The 16,406-nt window shown below is 42.8% G+C and overlaps 1 protein-coding gene across 3 annotated transcripts in view; it reads left to right on the top strand.

Annotated features, from left to right (window-relative positions):
- FRMD7 (FERM domain containing 7) overlaps window positions 1–16,406 on the top strand; it is a 103,511-nt gene that overhangs the window by 52,805 nt on the left and 34,300 nt on the right. For all 3 annotated transcript variants that reach the window (XM_073599165.1, XM_073599164.1, XM_073599166.1), the window contains 5 exons: window positions 1,652–1,749; window positions 1,877–1,991; window positions 3,044–3,191; window positions 6,847–6,942; window positions 8,342–8,505. In XM_073599165.1, the coding sequence (XP_073455266.1) occupies window positions 1,652–1,749; window positions 1,877–1,991; window positions 3,044–3,191; window positions 6,847–6,942; window positions 8,342–8,505 (621 nt within the window). The remainder of the gene's footprint in view (window positions 1–1,651; window positions 1,750–1,876; window positions 1,992–3,043; window positions 3,192–6,846; window positions 6,943–8,341; window positions 8,506–16,406) is intronic.

Raw genomic sequence — 16,406 nt, 5'->3', positions numbered from 1 at the left:
CCTAAAGCATTCCTGGCTATAGCCTGTGATTGTCCATGTGTGGAAGGCACAGTTTGATACATGGATCAGCTCTGAAAGTCTAAATAAACTTAAAGTGCCTGTGCCTAGACTATGATCTATAAAGTACCATTAAATATTTAAAAGGCAATAAAATAACTTGATAACAAGCCATCCTTTACTTCTCTTGCTGCTTGTACTGTGCTGTAATTCATTCTCAAAGATCTTAACAAAGACTCTAATACTGCATTCACACCTTAGCTCTATGAATGCAGTAATTACTGCACTCACGTTCCATTGAGAATTACAAGTCTGTTTGCTTTGGTGGCAGGTAATGATTAAGCACAAGATGTATGTGTGAAACGCGTCTACGTGACCTCATGTTGGTGTCTTTGGTGTTATTACTGTTAACAATAAAAGGCAATCGGGATCTCTGGATTTGCATGCTTTGGTGGAAGACAGGACTTGTAGTTCATTCACAGATCTCTGTGAACGAATGACATTGCTGTGTCAGCAGAGCCCCACATAGCCAACCCAACTGCAAATGTGGTGGCAGCAGCAACCGGGTGGAGGGCCTGCACGCTGTCACAGGGGATCCCTTCTGGGGTCAGGTGGAGTAACATGTAGCTAAAGCTAAAGTTGGTCTTTAACCGCTTGCCGCCCGCCGGCTGTCATATGTCAGCCAGGCGGCGCGGCTCTCGTTCTGGGAGGGTGTCATATGACGCCCTCGCCTTCTCGGCCCGCCGTGTCACTGGGGACTTGGTGCGCGTGCCTGGCAGCCGCGTTGTCCGCCGGGCACCTGCGATTGCCCGGTAACACAGCAGGACCGTGGATCTGTGTGTGTAAACACACAGATCCATGGTCCTGTCAGAGGAGAGGAGACCGATGGTGTGTTCCCAGTAGAGGAACACCGATCGGTCTCCTCCCATTGTGAATTTCCTCCCCCTACAGTTAGAATCGTAAAATCGTAGATTGCCGCCATTACTAGTAAAAAAATAAAAATAAAATAAAAATGCTATAAATCTATCCTCTATTTTGTAGACGCTATAACTTTTGCGCAAACCAATCAATATACGCTTAATGCGATTTTTTTACCAAAAATATGTAGAAGAATACATATCGGCCTAAACTGAGGAAAAATTAAAATAAAAAAAAAAATTGGATATTTATGATAGCAAAACGTAAAAAATATTGCGTTTTTTTTTTTTTCAAACTTGTCACTCTTCTTTTGTTTATAGCGCAAAAAATTAAAACCGCAGAGGTGATCAAATACCACCAAAAGAAAGTCTATTTGTGGGGAAAAAATGATAACAATTTCATTTGGGTACAGTGTTGCATGACCGTGCAATTGTCATTCAAAGTGTGACAACGCTGAAAGCTGAAAAATGGCTTGGGCAGGAAGGGGGTGAAAATGCACTGTATTTAGATGGTTAAAGAGAACCATTCCAAACTGATCTTCTACATACAGTGCAAAGATTTGGGCAAACAAGCTGGTCAGTAGTACAAGAATTGCTTTCCGTATGGAGCAGGAGCCCATATGGAGCAGGAGCCCAGCATCCCATGTGATTGGTCAGGCTGCATTTTTTATTAAGTTTTGTTAAAATACAGGTGAGAGGAGTGTACCATATATTTGTTATACAATGTATTTTTTCAGGTATCTCTTCGCTTTACAAATAAAAAAAGATCTAGCATCTGGGAAACTACCTTGTAATGACAACAGTGGTGCCTTAATGACATCTTACATCATTCAGGGTAAGTAATATTTTATTTCTATTGCACTGTTCCAAGATGCAGGTTGGGATTTCTCTCAGAGCTAAGGGTACAATATGTGTCTGCTGGAAGGAATTTGCATGTTCTTTTGTTTTTTTTGCTACTGTAGCTGAGTTGGGAGATTATGAAGAGGAAACTGCCAAGAAACATTTGGAACAGAATCAGTACTTGCCAAACCAGGAGTATCTGGACAACAAGATCCTTAAATATTATCAGCGACATGTGTAAGTCAAAATCTCTTTGTATTCATTAAATGAAAACCCCTTTTAATGTAAGACCTTGGAAAACAGGAAAAGCCACCAGGCCAATGTGGGACCAAAATGACTAGTAGCTGTTAGTCACCTACAGTTGGACTTGTTCAGTAGTGTTGAATGTGTTACCTCATTTATCATGTTCCTGAAACTAGAGAACCGAGGAAGCCACTCGGATGAGTGGTGAAACGTTACAGATCAAGTCCAGCTAAATGTAAATAACTACTTCTGGTTTTATTTATCGTTACCTGGGTAAAATAAAGCTTTCACCAATGTCTGCCACAGATCAGACCTCTGCTTTCATCTTGTGGCTTGCTGCAGAGTTACAATATCTGAAAACCAGGGGAGAGAGGACTAAGGAAATGCTTCCTCCTGCCTTTAGCAGGCTGATGATATCACCTCACCCAGGACAAAGTCACTTGACCGGAGAGCAAGGGCTTATTCTTAATTATAAGAGGTTATACTGTTGCTGTATAATGTGATATTCCAGGAATGTACTGAAGTAGACTTGTAAAGTTACTCAAGGGTCCACTTGTTAAAATATTGCCACTTGCTCTTCTCTAGGCCTTGCAGACATGGGTGTCCGTGCACCTTACGTTTCAGAGTATTTCCCCCACTCAGAGTCCAGGTGTTGTGTGTACCCATAGACATGATTGGCTGTGCACCAATGTACTCAGGCATATGCCAGTGTTTGCATAAACACAAGTATAGTTTACGGTCGTATGCAAAGAATAGAAAATTTCCTTTTTTTTCTTTTGCATACACTTGTACGGTATAAGTTGCAGGATCTCAAATGCCTGTGTACAAGAGACCTAAAGCAGGACTCAAAAAGGAAGAAAACCTTCTGTGTAAAATTGACAGGTGTACTAGAAGAGACAGATTTGGAGCACAAATGTTTATTTTTATCAATGTAAATCTACTCTTGATTATACAATTTGGAGCATAAAAGGTCTATACTGGAATTGGTCATTGCTACGGTAGTATAGTTCGGATGACAGCCTTTACTAGGTATGCTTTTCTTACAGAGGGAAATCACCAGCAGAGGCAGACATGCAGCTGTTAGACATAGCTCGGAAACTGGACATGTATGGAATCAAATCTCATCAGGCCATCGATGGAGAGAACATGCAAATCAATCTTGCAGTTGCTCATATGGGAGTCCTAGTGATACGGGTCAGTACAATCATGTGTAGGCCTATTACTAGGAAGTATTATATAAGGGCACTTTACTACAATCTCGGACCAAATTAAATATTTTAGATAACTGGACCTTTATTCTGAATGTTGGTTATGTCACTCTGTCTTGTTAATTTTGTAAATAAAACATGCCATAAATGCTTCAAGAATTTTAAGGTTTTACAGTTGTGGTTTGTCCTTTTAAAGGCAGGCCGCCATGCAGTGGCATCACTAGGGTTGGTATCACCTGGTGCGGTAAAACATGGTGTCACCCCCTCCTGTCTGGGCTGCCCAGCACCCTGCATGTAGCGCACAGTTATGGGGCGCACCCCAAACCGGCCCCTGTAAATTATAGTGTATGGTGATATAGTGGTAGGTTAGGGTAGTATAGGGTGGTATATTGGCATATTGGGGTGGTATAGCGGCAGGTTGGGGTTGTATAGGGCAGGTTAGGGTGGCACAGGGCAGGTTAGGGTAGTATAGAGTGGTATAGTGGCAGGTTGGGGTGGTATATTGGCAGGTTAGGGTGGTATATTGGCAGACTGGGGTGGTACAGGGCAGGTTGGAGTGGTATAGGGCAGGTTGGTGTGGTAAAAGGCAGGTTGGGGTGGCACATGGCAGGTTGGGGTGGTATAGGGCAGGTTGGGATGGCACAGGGCAGGTTGGGGTGGCACAGGGCAGGTTGGGGTGGCACAGGGAAGGTTGGGGTGGTATAGGGCAGGTTGGGGTGACACAGGGCAGGTTGGGGTGACACAGGGCATGTTGGGGTGGCACAGGGTAGGTTGGAGTGGCACAGGGCAGGTTGGAGTGGTATAGAGCAGGTTGGGGTGGCACAGGGCAGGTTGGGGTGGCACAGGGCAGGTTGGGCTGGTACAGGGCAGGTTGGAGTGGCACATGGCAGGTTGGAGTGGTATAGGACAGGTTGGAATGGAACAGGGCAGGTTGGGGTGGCACAGGGCAGGTTGGAGCGGCACAGGGCAGGTTGGAGCGGCATAGGGCAGGTTGGAGTGGTATAGGGCAGGTTGGGGTGGCACAGGGCAGGTTGGAGTGGTACAGGACAAATGGGGGTGGTACAGGGCAAGTTAGGGTGGCACAGGGCAAGTTAGGCTGGCACAGGGCAGGTTGGAGTGGTATAGGGCAGGTTGGGGTGGCACGGGGCAGGTTGGAGTGGCACAGGGCAGGTTGGAGTGGCGCACAGGGCAGGTTGGGGTGGTACAAAGGAGGTTGGGGTGGCACAGGGCAGGTTGGAGTGGCACAGGGCAGGTTGGGGTGGTACAGGGCAGGTTGGGGTGGTATAGGGCAGGTGTGGGTAGCACAGGGCAGGTTGGAGTGGTATAGAGCAGGTTGGGGTGGCACAGGGCAGAATGGGGTGGTACAGGGCAGGTTGGAGTGGCACAGTCCAGGTTCGGATAACACAGGTCAGGTTGAGGTGGTATAGAGCAGGTTAGGAATCTATGCAGTGAGAGTGTGCTGTGCAGTAACTTACAGCATGCCTCATGCCTGCAGATGAAGACTTGGTCAGGTCTGCTGTGTCCTGGCCTCTAACTCCTTCAGCTGCAGGATCAGCCAGTGTGAAGGGGTCTGTGGGAGGAGTGGAGGAGGCGGCACGGCCACACCCTCAGCTCCGCCCACCAACTTCGGCTGCCTCGGGAGATATTGGAGATCCCCGAGTGACAGCTTAACCTGAAGTTGGAATGTTATAGGCAGCTTCCCTCGCACTGCTGGATGCCCTGCACACACCGCTCCGCTGCAAGCTATAGTAGTGTTTAGTGGCGGCCCCGGTGTCACCCTTCTGGAGGGTGTCACCCGGAGTGGGCCGCACCCCCATAGCAACGCCACTGAGGCCATGAACTCTCTGTTACAGTTGGGAGTATTTTTTAAAGCTGATAGAGGGGTTGTTTTACCTGCAAAACGATTTTCAGTTCTGTCCATCCAGTCCTGAGACTTACAGAGCTCTGTCACACAATAAAGCCCTGGGCTCTGGGCTCTGGGTAGACAGAGACTGCAAGAGACTAATGCCAAGTCACATAAAGGTACATGCACTACTTGCTTTGAAAAAAAAATATATTTTATGATGTATGAAATTTGTTTGTGTCTTGGAGTTTAACTTTAAACGGCAACCAACCTCAAGTTTAGGGAAGGCAGGAGTCACTTCCTGTTCACATATTCATTTACACCTAACTTGGTGCCCTTCATCCACAGATTGGTACTGTTGGCTATTAATTTTCATGGTATACTGTAGGTATCAGATCCATTTCTATCTAAGGTGAAATCCCCCAACACAAGTGACACAAAGTGGCAAGATGTAGCAGTTTCAAAAGCTTTAAAGCTTTTTTTGGGTTAACAAATAACCTGATCCTGTTCCCTTAAAGCATATTATACAGCACAGTGCTTGTGCTGTGTCATTTGGCCCCCTGTATACCCTAAAAAACCTGTCTGATCCTGCCTGGCTATACCCTCCCCCCTGCAAACAGACCACGATAATCATGACTGCTAAGCCCCTGATACCGTGGTCTATTTGCATGATTTCATCAGCCGCAGCTCTCCCTGTCTGTGTCCTCTGTCCTCCCCCCCCCCCCTCTCCTGTCTTACCTATCATAAATCTTCTTATCCCCTCTGTATCGTTAGAACATCTGTCCCTGTGTAATGTAAAAACTCCACCGATCTGTACCTGTATAAACGGCTCCCGGTGCCAGCTGATCGTCGTCTCTCTCTCTCCCCTGCCTCCCCAGCTGACGTCAGCGGGACAGCTCAGCCCCACCCACTTCAGCTGTGAGCCGAAACAGAAGAGAGGAGAGCAATCAGCGGTGCGCCCGGAGTGGAGCTTATATTGTTACAGATCGGCTGACTTTTATATTACACAAGCACAGGGACACATGATCTTATGATACATAGGGAATAAGAGAATTATATTACAGTGGCTTAACAACCACTTTAAGGCTGTAGATGAGTAAACAATACACATAAATGTAATGTACATCAAGCTTTATATTTGCCAATCTACCGTTTTAGTTGTCCTGTCATTTAAATTATTAAAATCAAATCTATACTTAAAATTAAAGTGTGGCTATCCAATTAGAAAAATTAGGTGTTATTTACACAGTCGAGCAGGGCCATACACATCCAAAAAATGAGAGCATTGGTGCAGCGTGTAGCACAGGTGATCGCATTTACCTGTGCTACCCCCTGAACAAATATGTAATTTTTGACGATGTTTGATGTTACATGGTCGCATAAATGAGGTATAAAAATCCTGTTCGCATATTATTTCTGATTAAAAGCAGCAGATCCCCCCTGCACATGTGACAGTGCTTAGGTATAGTTCTGTATTCTACTTTTACAAGAGCCTTTTATGTATTTGAAATAAGAGGCATATCCTGCCCATTGCTGATCACTGGTTTACAATGATGTGATTAGAGGCTGGTTCTAAGAACTGGGAGTGCTGCCCAGGGACAAAGTTATGTTTCCAATAGTATAGCAGCTACTTTATAGCCACACAGCAATGCTGAATAGATGATAAAGTGGGGCTTGGAAAAAGCAGAAACAGAATGCCCACTGTAAGTGCTATAACTGATTTGTCTTTCTTTAAAAAATAGGGTTGCCTAAGTTTAGGTTCACTTGAAATCATTTTTTCTCTTTTTTCATTTTCTAGGGAAACACTAAAATAAATACCTTCAACTGGGCTACTATCAGAAAGCTGAGCTTCAAAAGGAAACATTTCCTGATCAAACTTCATCCCCATATTGATGTGAGCATTTCCTAAGTTGTTTGTTCATGCTAAGTTGTAGAATATCTCTTATTAGACGATGCAATGTATTTACTATGTGCTTGTAAGGTATCCACAGTGGAAGCAGCTTTCTTTTTTTATTGTTCTTTGATTTAACCCAGCATTACTTCAACCAGCAAAATCCTATCTTTTCCTGGAGTAGAATAGTCCATAATTCTTTGCAAGCTCTAAAGGCACCAGCCCAGTGGTATGAAATTGTGCCAATTTAAACAACGCAGGAAATAATCCTAAATATTGTTTACCCACTTGGCGTCTGCGCTAATGCTGAATGACAGCCACACCGCGGACCTGAATTTCTGGGAGGCCGTCATATGACAGCCTCCCCTTTGCACGCTCCCTGCGGGCGCCCTGCAGGGTGCGCTCTGTGATCACGAGTCACTGAGACTCAGGTGATCACAGATCCGAGTAAGGAGCCGATCCCGGCCCCTTACTACGTGATCAGCTGTCAGCCAATGACAGCTGATCACATGATGTAAACAAAAGCTCGATAATCGATTTTTTTTTTCTCCTCACGCTGACAACGCGAGGAGAAAAAAAAGTGGATCACTGGCTTATGTGCAAGGGACATCGGTCCCAAAGGCATCTGTGCCCACCACTACCCCCTACCAGTGCCACCTGCCATTGCCACCTGCCAGTACCCACAGTGCCACCTATCAATGCCCACAAGTGCCACCTATCAATGCCCACCAGTGGTGCCAATCAGTGCCAGCTAGCAGTGCTGCCTATCAGTGTAACTAACAAGTACCGATCAATGCTCATCACTGCCACCCATCAGTGCCCACCCATCAGTGCCACCTCATCAGCGTACATCAATGAAGGAGCAAAATTACCCGTTTGCAAAATTTCATAACAAAATATAATTACAAAAAAAAAAAAAAAATCGGTCTTTTAAAAAAAATTTTAACAAAAAATTAAAACCGCAGAGGCGATCAAATACCACCAAAAGAAAGCTCTATTTGTTTGGAAAAAAATGATAAAAATTTCATTTGGGTACAGTGTTTTATGACTGCACAATTGTCATTCAAAGTGCATCTGCTGAAAGCTGAAAATTGGTCTGGACAGGAGGGGGGTTTAAGTGCCCAGTAAGCAAGTGGTTAAATGTATTACTAAAGTAGCACACAGAGCAAATTAACTTAGTGAACAATGAAATTGGCATGTGCAGTAATGACTTGTTTTTACCACCCCCCTTCCCTCTGGGGAAAGGTGACCACAGAAACAAAAACAATAATTCTTTGAGATGCTTTGTTGGATCTGGGGCTGTATAATAATGCATTGCATAAAAAGTATTTACAAAGGGAAATACTATGTGTTGATCATCTTTTCAGTATCCTAAAAGTCTGACAATCATTGAATTTTGCAGACCTTATGCAAGGATACCCTGGAATTCACTATGGTTACTCGGGATGCCTGTAAAGCCTTCTGGAAAACCTGTGTGGAATATCATGCCTTCTTTCGTCTGTCTGAAGAGCCTAAGTGCAAAACAAGGCCTTTCCTGTGTAGTAAGGGTTCCAATTTCAGATACAGGTAAGGAAAAATCTCCTGTACTGTAAGCTTACTGAATAAAGCAAAGAGCAATGCTATACCAGCCAATTGGAATTTTGATAAGGTTTGATACAATGAAGGCAGAGCAAACAAATTATATATTAACATTTCAGATATCAAGTGCTGCAAGTACAAATGAATAGAAGAATATACATGCCGTCAACTAGACATGCTAAAGGCAAATTCCAGCAGGGGAAACCTAAGGATATAGATAATTGTTGGTTGGGTGGGAACGGGGGGGGGGGATGTATCTGTACTATACTACCTGCACACAATGGGGTCTACAATGTGTGGGTCAAGATCTCTGTGTATAGCTGCCTAGGGTTCAGGATATTAAAGTGGACTTCAGAGGTAATTTGGCAAAAATTAGGGCAGTTGAGTAAGGGCCAGGGAAGGGGAGAGAGGGTTAATGCCAGCCTAAATGTAAGATGTAGAGAGTAATAGGATACAGAAGAAGTAGGAGGGAGTCTAGGAAGGGGGAGGGAGGGAAAACGAGTGTCGGGGGGCCTGGCTAGAGACTCCTATTGCGTATGGTGAGGTCAGAAATAGGTCTATGAAGTAAGGCTTCCCAAGGGTTATGGATTAGATTTTTTGTTGAGAATAGCTCTGATTAAATCATATACCTGGATCGATCATTTCTGGACTGTTATAGCTTGGGATAGGAAGCTGAACATAATGTTGGACCACACTTGATGTTCTGATTTAGCCTGGAAAGATGGGTATAAATGTAATAGTGATCAGCGCAACTTCCTATAATTGGATAACATACACTGAAATCATTACTGTGACAAAATCCATCAAAAAATGCACAAAAATTATAATAATGATCAGTCAATTGCTGTGAAAGAAAGTCCTTTTCAAACAATGTGCCAAAATTCCCGTGATCTACAAATCTTGTGAAAAACAATTCTTGTAATGAATGATTCTTCTATATGTGATCTTCGTGTGAATTTAATGCTCCCAGAGCTCTTACCTCACAGGAATTTTGGCACATTGTTTGAAAAGGACTTTCTTTCACAGCAATTGACTGACCGTTATCATTATAATTTTTGTGCATTTTTTGATGGATTTTGTCACAGTAATCATTTCAGTGTATGTTATCCAATTATAGGAAGTTGCGCTGATCACTATTACCTTTATACCCATTTTTTTTTGTGCACTGTGTACACTAAAGGTCTAGCAGCAATTTGCATGTATATTCTATCCACTTATATTTGATTATATTCTATTCACTTATATTTGATTTTATTTGTTTGTTCACTTAGTGGCGCAAGGGATTACACTATATTCTCTAGCCTGGAAAGATGCTGAGAGTGTGTTTCTAGTCTGCTTACTCAATCTCTGCAAGCCCCATACAAATTTTACGATTTTCCCCTGTTCAATCTAAGAATATATCTGGGTATGGACATTTTTAAATCCCTAAAATAAAGAGGTTTAGGGAGATATGACATTTTGCTAGTGTGTCCCCTGCCAAACCAGAACACAGGGAAAGAATGGCAGACAGTTATTAGACTTGAGAGTTCCATGATAAGGAATATTTAGTGTGCTTTGTATAGGGAACCAAATGAGGGGGGATATTGATGCCTAAGTGAGGTAAGGCTGAAGGGTCAAGTGCAGTGGTAGTTCTCCTGGTGCATAATTGGGGGTTTAGAGTGATATTTAAAGCTTTGGACTTAGCTATGTTGACTTACAGTGGGGACGGAAAGTAGTCAGACCCCCTTAAATTTTTTACTCTGTTATCTTGCAGCCATTTGCTAAAATCATTTAAGTTCATTTTTTCCTCAGTAATGTACACACAGCACCCCGCATTGACAGAAAAACACAGAATTGTTGAAATTTTTGCAGATTTATTAAAAAAAAAAAAAACTGAAATATCACATGGTCCTAAGTATTCAGACTCTTTGCTCAGTATTTAGTAGAAGCACCCTTTTGATCTAATACAGCCATGAGTCTTTTTGGGAAAGATGCAACAAGTTTTTCACACCTGGATTTGGGGATCCTCTGCCATTCCTCCTTGTAGATCCTCTCCAGTTCTGTCAGGTTGGATGGTAAACGTTGGTGGACAGCCATTTTTAGGTCTCTCCAGAGATGCTCAATTGGGTTTAAGTCAGGGCTGTGGCTGGGCCAGTCAAGAACAGTCACGGCATTGTTGTGAAGCCATTCCTTCGTTATTTTAGCTGTGTGCTTAGGGTCATTGTCTTGTTGGAAGGTAAACCTTCGGCCCAGTCCTGAGCAGTCTGGAGGTCCTGAGCAGTCTGGAGAAGGTTTTTGTCCAGGATATCCCTGTACTTGGCCGCATTCATCTTTCCCTCGATTGCAACCAGTCATCCTGTCCCTGCAGCTGAAAAACACCCCACAGCATAATGCTGCCACCACCATGCTTCACTGTTGGGACTGTATTGGACAGGTGATGAGCAGTGCCTGGTTTTCTCCACACATACCACTTAGAATTAAGGCCAAAAAGTTCTATCTTGGTCTCATCAGACCAAAGAATCTTATTTCTCACCATCTTGGAGTCCTTCTGGTGTTTTTTTTAACAAACTCCATGCGGGCTTTCATGTGTCTTGCACTGAGGAGAGACTTCCGTCGGGCCACTCTGCCATAAAGCAGTGGTGGTTGACTTTCTACAACTTTCTCTCATCTTCCAACTGCATCTCTGGAGCTCAGCCACAGTGATCTTTGGGTTCTTCTTTACCTCTCTCACCAAGGCTCTTCTCCCCTGATAGCTCAGTTTGGCCGGACGGCCAGCTCTAGGAAGGGTTCTGGTCGTCCCAAATGTCTTCCATTTAAGGATTATGGAGGCCACTGTGCTCTTAGGAACCTTAAGTGCAGCAGAAATTTTTTTGTAACCTTGGCCAGATCTGTGCCTTGCCACAATTCTGTCTCTGAGCTCTTCAGGCAGTTCCTTTGACCTCATGATTCTCATCTGCTCTGACATGCACTGTGAGCTGTAAGGTCTTATATAGACAGGTGTGTGGCTTTCCTAATCAAGTCCAATCAGTATAATCAAACACAGCTGGACTCAAATGAAGGTGTAGAACCATCTCAAGGATGATCAGAGGAAATTGACAGCACCTGAGTTAAATATATGAGTGTCACAGCAAAGGGTCTAAATACTTAGGCCCATGCGATATTTCAGTTTTTCTTTTTTAATAAATCTGCAAAAATGTCAACAATTCTGTGTTTTTCTGTCAATATGGGGTGCTGTGTGTACATTAATGAGGAAAAAAATGAATTTAAATGATTTTAGCAAATGGCTGCAATATAACAAAGAGTGAAAAATTTAAGGGGGTCTGAATACTTTCCGTCCCCACTGTAAATCCTGAAACAACTACGAATTCCAATAGGATGTTAAAAAGGTTTGGTTGAGTAATGCGTGGATTGTAAATATTCAAAAAAATGTCATTAGCAAAAAGCATGACTTTGGGTTGGGTGTCTGCAAACTCAAGACCAAAAACTGAGGTGTTTGCTTGAATTGCAACAGTGAGAGGCTCTAAGGCCAAGATAAAGAAGATTGGGGATAAAGAGCAGCCCTGGCAAGTGCCTTGGAAAATAGGGAAAAGTTCAGAGCTAAAACCTGCATATATTATTTTATTTATATATACAGTATCTCACAAAAGTGAGTACACCCCTCACATTATTTTATTATATCTTTTCATATGGCAACACTAAAGAAATTATACTTTGCTACAATGTAAAGTAGTGAGTGTACAGCTTGTATAACAGTGTAAATTTGCTGTCCCCTCAAAATAACTCAACACACAACCATTAATGTCTAAACCGCTGGCAACAAAAGTGAGTACACCCCAAAGTGAAAATGTCCAAATTGGGATCAAAGTGTCAATATTTTGTGTGGTCACCATTATTTTCCAGCACTGCTATAACCTTCCTGGGCATGAAGTTCACCAGAGCTTCACAGGTTGCCACTGGAGTCCTCTTCCAGTCCTCCATGACGACATCACTGAGCTGGTGGATGTTAGAGACCTTGCGCTCCTCCACCTTCCGTTTGAGGATGCCTCACAGATGCTCAATAGGGTTTAGGGCTAGAGACATGCTTGGCCAGTCCATCACCTTTACCCTCAGCTTCTTTAGCAAGGTAGTGGTCATCTTGGAGGTGTGTTTGGGGTTGTTATATTGGAATACTGCCCTGTGGCCCAGTCTCTGAAGGAAGGGGATCATGCTCTGCTTCAGTATGTCACAGTACATGTTGGCATTCATGGTTCTCCCAATGAACTGTCGCTCCCCAGTGCCGGCAGCACTCTTGCAGCCCCAGACCATGACACTCCCACCAACATGCTTGATTGTAGACAAGATACACTTGTCTTTGTACTCATCACCTGGTTGCCAACACACATGCTTGACACCAACTGAACCAAATAAGTTTATCTTGGTCTCATCAGACAACAGGACATGGTTCCAGTAATCCATGTCTAGTCTGCTTGTCTTCAGCAAACTGTTTGTGGGCTTTCTTGTGCATCTTCTTTAGAAGAGGCTTCCTTCTGGGAAGACAGCCACGCAGACCAATTTGATGCAACGTGCGGCTTATGGTCTGAGCACTGACAGGCTGACCCCCCACCCCTTCAAAAACTGCAGCAATGCTGGCAGCACTCATTAGTCTATTTCCCAAGGACAACCTCTGGATATGACGCTGAGCATTTGCACTCAACTTCTTTGGTCGACCATGGCAAGACCTGTTCTGAGTAGAACCTGTCCTGTTAAACAGCTGTATGGTCTTGGCTCAGTTTCAGGGTCCTAGTAATCTTATTATAGCCTAATGAATAAAGGGTTAATAGTGGGTGTGGCACTGTCCTAAATAAAACTAATGGATACCATATAAATTGCATATAAACCAAATAACCATATGAAAGGTGATCCACTTGAGTGGGGGTGGAGGGGGGGGGAGTGGAAGGGATAGGGAAAATCTCAATTGGCAACGTCCAAAGTGACTGTGCTACATATATTCAATAAAGTTTCAAAACCACATATAATACGTGACTTGTGCTCAGTGCGGTTGAAATAGTATATATATAATACTCATAAATTGTTTGACATAAAAAATTAATTGACATAAAAAATTATTTATCAGACACTTGTAATAAACTGGATGAAATAAACCGTGACTGGTGCTCAGTGCAACATAAGTGATTTTAAACAGTCCTTGTAAAATTCTTGGTGTTTCTTTAGACCTAGGCAGGTGTAACCATACATGCATCTGCTGCCTGTATTAATTTTAGTGACCGGGTGCTCGTGTCTTGTGTTGTGATCATGCAGACACTCACCAGCTTCTTTAACCCCTGCGGGGGTAACACGCAGTCACAGTGTATGCCACTGTGCGGCAGTCCTTAGCAATTTCTCCTCAGGAGATTTACAGCCTATATGGGGGGGTCTTCTGAATTGGGAGAGGCTGAACCCGACAGGATGGATGGAGAAGAGAAAATAAATAAAAATAAACTTTAAAAGGTGTCTTGAGTGAGGACGAAAAAAGATTAGAGTATTATTATTATTTTATTATTATTATTATAGAGTGATTAGATTAGAGTATTATTTCTTCCTGACGGAGAGGACTTTTGTTTGACCACATTTATTTTGGTTCTTATTGGGACATTTTTACATTAATATTTTTTAGCACTGCACCATTCCTATTGATAACCAGCATCAATAGACCCTGCAGCACACCCCAGCACCCCTTACCGTTACATACAGTCAGTGCTGGAGGTGCCGGAACTGCGTTCCCCCGCGTTCTCGCTGAAAAAAAGCCCTGGCCACAAATAATAAGATTGTGCCCTAGTTTCATAGCAATTTTTTCTTTCATGTTTCCCTCAGCCCTTCCTGTCTCTCACCAAGCTGTAGCTAGCAAACAAGAGGTTGGACTTTCAAAAAGTGGGATGGCCCTACCTTCTCTAGCCAGCTAAAAACATTATCAGTCTTGATTAATTTGTGGTTTTACACACTTTGGTTGCTGAAAACAATTGTTCAGTTGAGTAAAGTATTATGCAATATTCAGTGACTGAAGTAATATATGAACAAGGAAAAGTGGGCAGTTTAATTATAATGATTCTGATGGATAGATAGTGGTTAATACATAATACTGTATTTACATCTAAACTTATATACCATAGAGCTTAATTTTCTAATAGTTATAATCCTTTACAAAGAAGAGTGAAGTTGTCACATCCAGCACAATAGTAACCACTATTAATGCAATGAAGATATTGTAAGGGTTGTTTATCTAGTTATTTAACCAATTGCTTACCAGGCACTTATAACCCCTTCTTGCCCAGGCCAATTTTCAGCTTTCAGCATTCTCACACTTTGAATGATGTGTGGTCATGCTACACTGTACCCAAATGACATTTTTATCATTTTTTCACACAAATAGAGCTTTCTTTTGGTGCTATTTACCACTGGGTTTTCTTATTTTGAAAATTTTTAAAAAACTGCTGTATAGAGAATCATTGTAATGCGGAGAACAGATGCTTGAGGGCAAAGTGCAACACATAGTGACTCACTAACTTCTACATAGCTTTCAAACTGCATTGATGAAATTACCATTAAAGGAGAAAGAAAAATACAGATCCTTAAAGCGATACTTCAGGTATCATCTTAAATGCATAGTTACATTTGTTCAGCGTGTATGAATATTTCATATCTAAGGGACCGCTGTGCAGGCTGATGATCACTATAATAGTTGGCACTACTACAGTGATGAGATCTTTTCCGGGTTCTGTGCCAACCCCAATGCATACTGACCACAGGGGGTTGTTCGCTTGGCAACTTACATAGTTAGGTTGAAAAAAGACAAGTCCATCTAGTTCAACCGTAAAAAATAAAATAAAATAAAATAAAAATATCATACAATCCCATATACCCAATCCTATACCCACAGTTGATCCAGAGGAAGGTGAAAAAACCCTCAGCAAAGCATGATCCAATTTGCTACAGCAGGGGAAAAAATTCCTTCCTGGTCCCAGAGGGTCAATTGGATTTTCCCTGAATCAACTTTACCTATAAATGTAAAAACCCAGTTATATTATGTACATTTAGGAATGAATCCAGGCTTTTCTTAAAGCAATTTACTGAGCTGGACAGAACCACCTCTGGAGGGAGTCTATTCCACATTTTCACAGCTCTTACTGTGAAGAAACCTTTCCCTACTTGGAGATGAAATCTCTTTTCCTCTAGACGTAAAGAGTGCCACCTTGTCCTCAGCGTTGACCGTAAAAGTGAATAACTCAATACTAAGTTCACTATATGGACCCCTTATAGATTTATACATGGTGATCATACCCCCCCCCCCCCTTAATCTCCTCTTCTCAAGAGTGAATCAATTCAGTTCCTCTAATCTTTCCTTTTTTTTTTTTTTTTTTTTTTTAAAAAGTTTTTTTTATTCAGTTTTTTCACACATATTATACAGTCAAAAATATAGAGGTCAAGAGGGCAACATACCCTCTCTCCTCCTGGCCTCACAGGGCCAACATTTGGAACTAACATAGTCCAACTAACCACCTAAGTGGAATCTAAACCCCCCCCCTCCCCCCCAAAAAAAACTCAACCATCAGCACAAGTCCAGAATGAATGAAGCACCAGAAAATTGTAATCAGAGCTCATTTGTGCCACTTGTCCATCTGCAACACTTGGGAATAGTTAGTAGAGCAATCATATATACATGCAGAGCAGGGCAGAGCAGGTCTTTCAACATCAGTATTAAAAATCTACCTTACCTGGGGGGGCAGGAGGCGGAGCCTAGCAGAGCAGACATGCATTGTTAGAGCTCCACACCGCTGAGGAGAGAAGAGAAGGACAAAGCGGAGCCTGCAGGCTCAAAAGGTATCCATTTGAACCTTTTTGCCCCAGGGAACAAACTGTGAAAGTTTGGGCAGGAA

Source organism: Aquarana catesbeiana, linkage group LG09, assembly GCF_042186555.1.
Source record: "Aquarana catesbeiana isolate 2022-GZ linkage group LG09, ASM4218655v1, whole genome shotgun sequence".
Classification (NCBI taxonomy): domain Eukaryota; kingdom Metazoa; phylum Chordata; class Amphibia; order Anura; family Ranidae; genus Aquarana; species Aquarana catesbeiana.
Note: the sequence above shows the minus strand (reverse complement) of the source record. Positions and strands in the feature narration are given on the sequence as shown.